Below are 12,152 nucleotides of genomic sequence, written 5' to 3'. Positions count from 1 at the left end.
CCTGTTAAGAGAAAAGTCAGTGCAGGCCACAAAGCGGTTGAGCATCAAACACATTTATTTCACTTTTATTGAATACAAGAACAGTGAGCACACACGCATACACCACCAAGCACTGAAAGAGGACATGATTGAAAGGGGTGGGGGACAAAAATAGGAACAGGGTGGGGTGGGCGGGGCAGGGGGATTAGTGAAGGAATGACAGAGCATTGCAGTTGGTTGGTAATGTGCTTCTCAAATTTTAAAAAAGGGTATTAATATTATTAATTCATGCAATTGCAGGCCAGTTTTGGAATCAACTTGTGGGATTTGGTGCAAGCAAGCAGTTGCATCTCCCACCCCCTTCAATGGAAAAGCGCCAACAAAAGAAAGAACAAAGTGACCAGCTGTATCAGATGGCAGCAGTAGTGATGACCAAGGTGAGAGGAAGCCATGACCGTAAAAAATTATGCATGGCTTCAACACTACCACAAGTAATAAATATTATATATATTTATATATATATATATAGATATCTATATATAAGCCACATCTTGCTAGGTGAACAAAAAACTAGTTTTTGTTAATGGCTAACCATCAAGAAGCTGTGGAAGGAATCCAAGGAAATTAGTCTATTTTAACTTTCCTCTGATTGCCCAAGGTTGGATTCTGATCTTGTGCATGTTGCTTTTGAGGAACTGCATCTCCACAGATTTTACTGGCAGATTCACCTATCCTGATGTATGCAGGTGTAGGTGGGATCATACTTTCCATCTGGCTGTTTATTCAACAGAGACTTTTCAGCTGATTTGTTGTGTTTTCAAATTCAAAATAAAAAATGTCAAGTTTGGGAGGGGAATTCCATCCCACCCCTGCAATGTGGGATGATGTAATGCCTCATAAAATGTAATGCCACCAAGATTCCCCTGTATGTTGGCTATTTTGTAATCAATAATGCAATTTTTTGTTTTGTTTTTAGAGTTATTCAGAGTTCTGCATATTTTGTGTAAATGTATATTATTTCTCCACTTTTTGGTTCTGGGGTATTACATAGTTTCTAAAAGCAACAGAAGTGCGGGGGGAGGGGGAAGAACACAGATAAAATTCAGGGAGAGAAGCATATATTTGATATATTAGAACTAGAAATGACTCCCAAGGACTTCAGCATAAAGCCTGTGTTTATATTCCTAGTGTTTACCTGGGACATGCCTGCATGCCAGAAGCAGATCCAGTTTGATGGAGCCATAATAGCAAACAACTGGGAAGAGCAATGAACCAGGGCTTACTACAGGGACAAATCGTTTACCATATGGAATGCATCCCTCTATCCCAATGATTGTATTCAGCTAGGCTCTTTCTGTGTAAGATCTCTAGATCCCAATCACAGACAGTAGTTAGATGTCCTTCTTCTCTTAAGAATCAAATGTGTTTCAAGGAAGGGAGATGAAAGGCAAGAATAGTGTAGTGTTTATAGGCCTCTCTCTAACATCTGGAGCAACTGATAGTTCCATTTGGAAACTAGTTCATTTTGGTTTGTCCCCCTTATGTCCTGAATCTGCTCTAATGCCCGTTCTCATATAGTGAATGAAGGCGTGGGCAGAAGTCACAGAAAACTTGGAAGTGTCACATTCCATCAGTAGCAGAGCAGTTAGACCTGATGCCTGCCTCACCCTTGAGCAGTGTCAGCCTTCATGGCGTTCACCGGTTTGCCCTTACAAGCTTCACGACTTGCTCTCCAGTTGGATGTCAAGAGACAGAGCATTAACTTTTCTTCATTAATAAACCTTGGTACTAGCCTAGCAAGCATATTGTTTGATTGTACTCGTAAAGAAGCAATGCTGCTTTATACTGGCTCCCTATCCACTGGATACTTGCTGCAGAATCTAATGTCGTCATCCTGGCAAAATGCAGTCATAGAGCATGCTGGGGAGTGGACCAGGGATACCACCTTGTTCAACTTGGGACGTTTCCTTTGGAGAGCTGCGAAGCTAGTCAGAACTTCACTTCAGAAATGGGATTAAAAATGCACTATTCCAGCCAGTAGGCTTGAGGGATCATTAGGTTTGGAACCAGACTTTGTAGTTTTGAAGAACTGACACAGGGGGCACAAAAGACATACAGGTAATGTTATGTCTGAGAGATCAAAGACTTCTAGATACTGGAAGGTTGTGAATGAAGCAACCTGACCTCATGAGCCCAAGGCGACCTCAGTTTCCTGGGGCTGAAGGACAAGGGAGACATTGTTGGTTGACATGTTTTAGTGACTAACTGGGCTGCAGTAACACCAATCCATTCTGTCTTCCTTGACATCCTTCTCATGTTGTTGAATGCTGCCTTATCACCAACCAACCAATTACAAACACCATTATGTCACTATGTCAGTCCCTTTTGCAAGAGCACAAATCAGGTGAGTGACAGACAAATACTGCCCCCAGAGAGAGAATTCGTGATTTTCTTTTCTCAGTCTGTTTCCATGGGATATCAGCATGATCTAAGAATGTCATAATACGTCAACCACGGTCAATCAAATAATTATAATGTAAAAATGTCATTGTCATACTTATCAGCACTGTTTAATTTGTTTTAATCATGTTTCCCACCCTCCCCAGTTATATATAATATACATAACTTAAAAGCACATCCATATGAAACCTCTACAGGCTGCATTTTGATCAATGAGAAATCATATACAGATCATTTTCCTTTGCTTTAAGTGAAATCCAGTCATAATTATTGTCAGCAGAACAAGGGACAGGACAAAGGGAGGGTTAAAAATGGAGGGACAGGCTGGGAAAACAACAGAACCCAAAAGATGAAGCAACAGAAGTGGCATGGAGTGGAAAGGAAAGGTGATCACCATACATCCCAAATCAGAAAATAATTACGCAAGAGTTGTACAAGTGAATGGTTTTTGATTCTTTCCTATGCAGGGAATCATTTTGTGTTTCTGCTTGTTTTTGCTCATTGATTTCTTGCTTTGTTGCAAAGCATTTTTGCTTTTCCATTCAGTATGCAACAAATGAGTTATGTGTCCTTTAAATGTAACATGCAGAACGGTGGTTTATTGTATTGTTAATATTATTATTACCATCTTGGGTCCCCCCCTCCCCTTTTAGGTCAGTCCTGTCAATTCTTCCATCCATTTGAAGAGGTGGTCGGTTTTGTTTGTTGCTGATGTTGCTGTTTGTAATTCATCTCCAGCATATAGCAGCAGTGCAAGGATGCATTTTGTTTCCTGTATATATAATATATAATATATTTGCTATTCCTTTTTTATTTTTATTTTATTTTATTTTGTCTCTCAGCTTTATTCTTGCAGCCAGGACGTTCTATGTCTCATTGAGGAATCCAGCATAAAGGCCCCTTCTTTACTCCAAAGTTAAAATAGAGATGCCAACTTTAGAAACACAGAGGTCAAGATTCCTGTACAAGAAGAATTAAAGTAAACAAATACATTAGTAAATATAATGTATCATTTTCATAAAATCTCAATAAGCAAGATTTCCTTTGGTGATTTAGTGCATGGAGCAACTCTAGCTGCAACAGTACAAACAGATTTATACCAAGGTAGCTGTTAGAAGTGAGAATTCTAAAGCATTTCTCTTAGCACCGCAGTCATCTCTTCTGGCCACTAGAGGTATGATGAGATGTTAATAGGGCTGTCTTGGTCAGTTAAGAGTCAGAATTGTTCAGTTGTTGATGAAGGCTAGTGCCTATTTGAGTATCTTGTTCTATGTCTCTCTCAGGGTATGAGGTTTTAGTTTCTTAATAAATCTTTATTTGTTTTTTGAACTCAACCTAATGTCTCCAGATAATCTCTTGGGCTAAACTTCTTTATTCACCAGAGCATACTCTGCTGTGTGAGGACTTCAATGTTCCTCCTCACGATTTACACCACTGTAGCTAAAGGTCGCTAAAGGTGTCACTAAAGGTGTGTTCAGTGGGCGAGAGATTGTGAAGCCTGCTGAATACAGAGTTACTCTAAGTTAATGGTCTTCAAACATCCTACCTTCATAAAAGGCCTTCCACATTTTTCATTTGAGAGGGAACCCTTGTGCATCAGATGTGGAATTCCTGAACACTACCATGTATTCTGAGGTGTGCTTTAGGGTGCACTCTCAGTGTAGGGCACCAACTTGTCCGATTTGTCCTAGCTGTAAACTGAAAGTATACCCTACAAAGCTCCCAAACCTTCCCTGCAGCTGTACATGGTAGGACAGGCTTAGTAATTATGGACACACTGTCTTTTAGGGATCCGAGAAACTCTTGGATACCTACAAGTAGTTTGAAAACCAGTGGTAGTTTGTTGCAAGTCTTGAACTTAGACAACAAACCTAAACAGAGAATGCAGCATTATGGCACAGCTCACACAACTTTGTCATGCAGTTGTCATGATAACCAGTGGCGGCTGGGGAGCAGAGAGTAGGACAAAATGGAATACACTCTGCCCATGCTCAGAGGCACTCTTTCCACTCCATCACTCACATATTTTCCAGAAGATGTCAACCTTCAGCTTAACTCTTTTGCCCACCTCACCCACATTGCCACCCCAATCTGATGCCAGGCTCACTGTGGCATACAATCTGCCTGTGCTCAGAGACCTTCTTTCCTCCTCCTGAAAACAGATTCAGATTTCCTGAAGACTTTGTTTTCTTCCTAGTTACACTTAAAATCTTCAGAAGCTCTCTGAAGGCAGCTTATCTGCCTTTTACAGAAGATAAAACTGAACACCCTAACTTCCTTGATTTAAAGTTTAGGGGCAGAAAGATCCTCCAAGAAAACCATTAGTGCTTCATTTTTGTGACAGACAGCAACACAATAGTTTTTATCCAACACATCCTGGAAACAGGGTCAGGAGAGCCCCTGGGGGATGGGAAGGCCATCTCTTAAACTGACAAAACAGAAAAAGTACTTTGTTGCAGAAGAGCGTTCATAGTTAAAAAGCTGAATCGTAGCTAACAAGACCCTCATAAATATATCAATTATATTTTAACTTCCAATAAATATTATTGGAAATAAAACTTACTGCATCAGGTTTTGTGTAATATTTGCTTCTAAGAGACAGGCAGAGAATTGTGCAGACTGTACAAAATAAAGCCTTGGATTTACAAACAGGTATTGTGTACAAAACATGCTCTTAGATACCTATTCTGTACCAACATAGTCTCAGCCAGACTCTGCAAAGTCCACCTCTGTCAAGCGGACAGAGGAATCGCCCCACAGAGGGAAGATGGGGCTATGGAAGACACGCTTATCTGTTCGGGAAATGACAGCAATGCCGAACCCAGTGGCCACTGGTCTATTTGGGGGTGGGGAAGAGGCAGAGAGTTAAAGAAAAAAGCATCCACTGCTCAGTTGACAGAAGGGGGAAAGCAGGAGGGGAAAGCCAAGGAAGTCTTCTACTACTTCTACTCCCCCACAAACAAACAAACAAAACAACCCCACTATCTTGCAGCTCCTTGAACTCAGCATGCCATCCCTCCTGCCACCCCACCTTTCTACCACCACCTTTCTCCCTGTCCTCTCTTTCCCACTCCTGGCCACTGAGCAAGAGCATCTGGATGGAGCAGCCACTGAAGTTACTCGGGGGCGCATCATGATGCCTGAGCTGCCGGGCAGTGTGTAGACTGTAGAGCCTGCCTGGCACCTGCCCTCTTGTTGGCTAGGTTCTTCTGCGGAGTGAATATGCTAATTACATAGGATGGGATTTACTCCGGCATTTACTGCAATTGTGAGCGTCAGATCTGCCGACTGTCCTTGCTACGCACATTTCTTAACTTGTCTTTACACACACACACACACAGGCGGAAGAAGTCCCCTTTTGGACAGCAGTAGGACTGCAGTCAAATCAAATCTAGTATGATCTCCAACAGCGAGAGGCAAGAACAGATTGTTTGCATCTGTTCAGTGGAGGGGGAGTGATGCCTTTCCTGCCCTTAAAGATTAGCTGCTCATGATGATAACCCCCTCCAGCCAAGCAGCACCATTAACATACTGGTGTGGCCAGGATTCCGGGCCTGATCTTATTTGAGAGGTAGCATTATTTCTTGGTGGCACGTTGTCTTTTCACAACTATCAAATGGCCACATTGTGTATCATTTATTCATGTCAATATGTGGCATTATATTGTTAGCTAGCTACCCATATTTACCCAAATGGATGACTCTGAATTTAAGACGAACCCCTTAAAAAGTAGAGGTTTTTAAGTTATACCTCCATTTACTTGAAAGGAACAGAACTCTGAATTTAAGATGACCTCCTGATTTCTAATATCCAAAAACTTGGGGAAAACTAGCCTTGGATTTAGGTAAATACAGTATATAGGCCTATATGGTTAGCTAGCTTTTACCTTACAAAACACCTTCACAACATCTAGACACACCTGAGGCTTCTTGTCCCTTTCCTCTGGAGATGAGTCTGTTTCTCTATATACTACAGCTTTGGTTACCAGCATGTCAGGGTGCTGCAGTTTTGCTTCCTTGATTGCCAAAGCTAAAGCCTACAGAAAGAAAACACTGTATGTTTAATTTAGCTGATATGAAGTAGACCACAGCTCAAGAGAATTTGTCTTACCTTTTAGATTGTTTGCCCTTTTAGGCAAGGTAATAATCTTGGTCCTTTTTCTATGTAAACCACTTGGAGAACTTTGTTGAAAAGCAGTGCATAAATATTAATAATAAACAAATAAACAAACTCTGCTATGAATATTTATATACTGCTTTTCAACAAAGGTTCCGGTGGTAGCGGCGGCGGCAGTGGTGGTGGTAGTAGTAGTAGTAGTAGTAGTAGTAGTGGTAATGATGCAAAAAAAGGAATGTTATTGAAGACAGACAGAACCCTGTTCACCATTGGAATAAATGAATGTCCTTCTAACAGATTTTCCATTCAAAGCAATTTGCTTAAGAAAATCCCTCTGCAAGCCTACTGGGCACTGTGATCAAACCTTGCTTCTGATATTAATCCCACATATATATACTATATATGGACTTTTTATATTAATTATTATTAAAACTATTTATATTCCTCTTTTCAACAACAAAAAAGTTCTCAAAGTGGTTTACACAGCAACGTAAATGAGCCATTTAGCAGCTTGACTGGACTGATATTCTGAGTATCAGCTAAACATAATTTGCACAGGTGTGTTAACATTAAAACCTCCAAAACCCATGTGACAACCCCCCCCCCCCGCCCCATGCAAACATCAGTATTATCAGCGCCTGCCAGGATTCTCCATTGGGCATTTCAGGCCCTGCTCATGGCTCTGCCACCAACGGAGATCTGCTTGGCAGGGACTAGAGACAGAGCCTTTTGAGTTATTGCCCCTCAACTTTGGACCACCCTCCCAGAAGAGCTTCACCATGCTGCCTCCCTCTGTTAATTAAAGAAACAACTTTTTAGAGAGGCATTTTAATGTTTTATCTTCTGCTTTTATATTTGGTAGGTTTCTTAGTTCTTAGCTTTTTACTTATAACTTTTAAATGTGGTTTTAGTCTGGATTTTTAACTTGAAATGTTTATAATGTATAGACGACTCTAAATTTAAGACAACCCCCTTAAGGAGCAGAGAGCTGGTCTTATGGTAGCAAGCATGACGTGTCCCCTTACTAAGCAGGGTCCACCCTGGTTGCATATGAATGGGAGACTAGAAGTGTGAGCACTCTAAGATATTCCCCTTAGAAGATGGAGCCACTCTGGGAAGAGTAGAAGATTTCAAGTTCCCTCCCTGGCTTCTCCACGGTAGGGCTGAGAGATTCCTGCCTGCAACCTTGGAGAAGCTACTGTCAGTCTGTGAAGACAATACTGAGCTAGATAGACCAATGGTCTGACTCAGTATATGGCAGCTTCCTATGTTCCTAAGAAATACAAGTTAAATACAGGTTATTCTGTACTGACCTGAAAGGACTCTGAATTTAAGACTTCAGATACCCTGATTTCTAATATCAAAGAACTTGGGGGGGGGGGGAATAGATTCAGGTAAATACAATAATTTTTCATTGTTTTATATTGTATCTATTTTATTAATGTTGGGAGCTGCCCGAGCAGTAGTGTACTGGAGGGATGGGGTATAAGCATTTTAAAATAAATAAATAAATAAAAATACGTCATTTATTTATTATCATTTGATGGTACTGCAGGAGTCTGAAAAGCTGCACCTAGTGAAATTTTCTCTTCTGTACAACTTTTAAGGGCACAGTAATCCTACTGTTAAAAGGCTGGGAATCTCTGCTCTAATAGGAACTTTTAGGAAAGGGTTTTTTTTTAAAAACCAACGCATCACCTGGAAACTACTAGTGGCACTGATGTCAATCAATGTTATCCTGGCCGTTTTCTTTGGCGGGGGGCTGATTTTTATTTATTTTTAAAATTGTAGTTCACTGCCATGAAAACCTATGATGGGATGATTTTGTATGACAAAAATGTTCAAACAAGGAAATTTTGACCTTTTGTGAAGAGGCATATCTAGGGAAAATAGCGCCTAGGGCAAGCACTGAAACTGTGCCCCTGTCCAAACATCTGACACCCATCCTTCAGATACCTTTACCATTATATCAGCTCAAAAATACAAGTTCAGACACTTTCAGAAGAAACAGGTTGTAAGCAACACACACATGCATACACACATACAACCACACATGTGGCACATATGTGCCAGTCGCCTGCCCAAGGAAACGCAGGGATGGCAATACATTGCAAATGCAACACTTCTGGGTGTGAATTCTTACAACCATTTTCTTTTAAAGCACTACAAAAGTTAAAGGCAGGCACTTTCCAAGTTTGAAATCCCACAAACCATATAATCAGATTGCTTGACAAATATTCAGATAAAGATAGAGCTCTGTATAGAGAATTAAACAGCATGCGAGTGAATATTTCCATTTTATTTCTTGCCTCTCCCCGCCACTCTTCAGTTTTGCCAGCTTACAAGGTATTAAACCAACATTGTCTTTTTAAGGGATGTTTTGTCCACTTACTTTGTGCCATTTATATCTGTTTTTGAAATGCTTGGGTCCCTTGCCAACAACTTTGCATTCTTCTGACTCCCTAGATCAGGGAAAAATCTGGACTTTGGTTTCGCAGAGGCCATTTGAGCATGTGCAGCAGCCATTTTTGTTTTCAGCAGCTTTTTTTTAATTTTAAAAAATGGCTGCTACACAGGCGCAAATGGTCCCTACGAGGTCCTATGCCTTGTCAGGCCTCACAGAGGCCTTTTGAGCATGTGTGGCAACCTCCAAAATGGCCACCGCACTGATCTTTGTAGGCTTGAACAGGCCTGAAAATCAGCCCGGGATGGGCTGCAGCAGTGATCGAAGAGGCTGGTGAGGGGAGGGGGGATCTTTTCAGACACCCCACCCCACCCCACAGCCTTTAGGAAGCCCCCCAAAGAGGCTAGAGGTTAAAAAAAAATAAGTTTAAAAAAAAATATCTGGAAATTGGGGAGGGGGGGCAGCATGGCACTGGCCCCCCTAGTGGCGCCTAGGGCACATGCCCTGGCTGCCCCACCCTAGTTTCGCCTATGACTCAGATCCAGCAAAGTTAATCAAGATAGAGAAGCAGGCTTCTCTGCATGGATCCTCTTATTGGATTAGGAGGCATGCATCCAAAAGGTGCTGTGCATATGATTACATGGTTGCTGTAACTGGAACCTGCAACCAACACACAGGCTCTGTGCATATTTCCAGTCCCTACATGGGGACTGCACAACTACCAGTGTTGGTTGTACATAACCCAAATGTATACCTCTGGATCATGATGTGTCTATGCTTACCTTCTTTATGTTATTGTGTTACCAGGTTCAACTTTCACAAGAAAAATGAATACTATAATTTTCTATATGCAAACATGTGGGACCCTTATCTCTATTATTATATTTCTTTGAATACAGAACTGGACCAAACTGTATTGGGAAGGGAGGATTTGGGGACTGTGGCCATCTGAACATTCCAATAAAAACAGGAATTGAAAGCTTAGTAAGTCTTCCTAACAGTACTGACAAACAGACTTCTTTCACACCTGGTCTTGGTCCACATCTTCATCTCCTGTTATGATGATTCGCTTTTCTATTCTGGTTTCAGAAAATCCTCCTTTCACAGTCTGAAACAAGGAAAGTAACAAGTTTTCAGTATTTATATAGTACTTCCAGGATGTCAAATGCTTTGCAAGTATTTCTGCTCATGTCAGGCACAGAGAGGTGATTTTCACCAGTCCCTCTCCCTCTGCAGCTGCCCATGCCAGCGAAAATATGTTCCTGAGGGTCGGGGAAGCCTCAGGGACATATATTCAGTGTACACTGGGGGCTGCAGAGGGAAGGGGGGATTGTGCAAAGCATTCAGTTTGCGCAAATCTGAAACTGAATCAGGGGCATAGCTATAATTGAGCGGATGGGCCTCCAGCTCCACCCCCCCTATTTTCTTCATTATCTCCCTCATTCTACGGGGCTGCCAGGGAAAGGGGTGAACATGGACCCCCTCTCCCCTAGCTACACCCCTGATAATGCTCCCTGTAGGCTTGAGGATACAAAATAAACGGTATCCACAAAAATGAATAAGAAATAAATTAGGTTCAAGGTAGGCTAATGCAACTGCACAAATCATGAACAATGATAGTAGAAACATGTCTTCCTTAGCTTCCTCAATGCCTCTTATTTCCCTTGTGTCAAATGCATTAAGCCTACCTTTCACCATGTTAAATGGTCTTCATGAGCATACATCCCCTGAACCCTGAGGACTTACTGATATTCTGTTCTCTTGTCCTGATCTTACCTTAGTAACATGGGTAGTTGTGGAGGTGGAGAGGGTTTCTGCAGTGGCGCCAAAAAGGCTGGTGAAGGCTTCTTTCCCAACACCACTGCTGGCAATCTACAAAAACAACAACAACATACAAACAGAAATAGATTATCAATAATACTCTGTCCGTTTCTCTAAAACACGGGGCTGGACAAGGCCTTGCAGTATAAAAGCTCTTCAGCCCTGATACTCAAACAATCCACTTCATAACTTTTTGCCTGGTCTTGCTCTTAACCAAGGAGTGTTGTCGTTCAATGATAGAGCAGATTCTTTATAAGTGGAAGGTCCCAGGTTCAATCCATGGCTTATCGACTGAAAGAAACCCCCAGCTAGCGGGGCTAGGCAGGATCTCTTCCTGGAACCTTGGTGAATCACTACCAGTCTATACTGAAAACTGTACTGAACTAAATAAGCCAGTGGTCTGATGTAGCATAAAGCAGTTTTAAAGATCCTTATAATGTATATTCTAGTAATGTATGAGCTGGTTTTGTGGTAGTAAGCAAGAATTGTTCCTTTTGCCAAGCAGGGTCTGCCCTGGTTGCATATGAATGGGAGACTACTTGTGTGAGCACTGTAAAGATATTCCCCTTAGGGGATAGGGTTGCTCTGGGAAGAGTATTTGCATGCTTGCATGCAGAAAGTTCCAAGTTCCCTCCCTGGCATCTCCAAGATCGGGCTGAGAGAGATTCCTGCCTGCAACCTTGGAGAAGCCACTGCCAGTCTGTGTAGACAAGACTGAGCAAGATGAACCAATGGTCTGACTTCATATAAGGCAGCTATGTTCCTATTTGGTTGGTTAGTTGCATCTTTAAATATTTGTTCTTATACAAATAAAAATCTAAAAGCAGCTAATAATCTAATACAGCAACTAACAATAATCTAAAAGCAGCTAACAATCTACTAATACAAATTCCATTAAATTTAAATACACACTAAATACAGAGTCACAGCTGATGTACAAAGCAGACTTAAATAACACCTAGATTCGCTCACTCTACCTTTTGGCAGGCCTTTCAGAAGAGGAAAGTCTCAGTACCAAAGGTCTGCAGGGACAGGCTCTTGAAGCCTTTTTCTAGGTAAACCTAATGTTTGGCCACAACAGAGAAGACTGTGCCATCTCCTAACACATTTCACTACTTGAATGGGAAGAGATTTCAGCCAGCTCATCGTGAGTGGGAGGCTCACTATAATGTACCTGTACAATGCAGATGATTTGTTGTTGGTTTTTTGTTGTTTCTTCAGTGTTTTCCTGAGAAAGGATAGTAAGCACAGAAGGAGCTATGCTAGTAAACCTCAAACCCCAATCTTCCCAACTGAAATGGGACATTCACTCACAAGAATGACAGGAAGATAAGTGTTCAGCCTGCACCTGAACAAACTTCACTGCATCACC

At 41.5% G+C, this 12,152-nt stretch overlaps 1 protein-coding gene across 20 annotated transcripts in view; it reads right to left on the bottom strand.

Moving 5' to 3' along the window:
* Positions 1-37: 37 nt before the first annotated feature.
* EPB41L1 (erythrocyte membrane protein band 4.1 like 1) overlaps positions 38-12,152 on the bottom strand; it is a 247,953-nt gene continuing 235,838 nt past the window's right edge. For 19 of the 20 annotated variants that reach the window (XM_053249591.1, XM_053249593.1, XM_053249578.1 and 16 more), the window contains 5 exons: positions 11,955-12,008; positions 10,736-10,831; positions 9,987-10,067; positions 6,359-6,475; positions 38-3,399 (listed from right to left, as the gene is read on the bottom strand). In XM_053249591.1, coding sequence (XP_053105566.1) covers positions 3,391-3,399; positions 6,359-6,475; positions 9,987-10,067; positions 10,736-10,831; positions 11,955-12,008 — 357 coding nt within the window. In that variant the 3' untranslated portion in view covers positions 38-3,390. The remainder of the gene's footprint in view (positions 3,400-6,358; positions 6,476-9,986; positions 10,068-10,735; positions 10,832-11,954; positions 12,009-12,152) is intronic. The other variant, XM_053249595.1, reaches the window with a different exon arrangement.

The sequence above is a fragment of the Hemicordylus capensis genome, chromosome 4, assembly GCF_027244095.1.
Source record: "Hemicordylus capensis ecotype Gifberg chromosome 4, rHemCap1.1.pri, whole genome shotgun sequence".
NCBI classification, from domain to species: domain Eukaryota; kingdom Metazoa; phylum Chordata; class Lepidosauria; order Squamata; family Cordylidae; genus Hemicordylus; species Hemicordylus capensis.
Note: the sequence above shows the minus strand (reverse complement) of the source record. Positions and strands in the feature narration are given on the sequence as shown.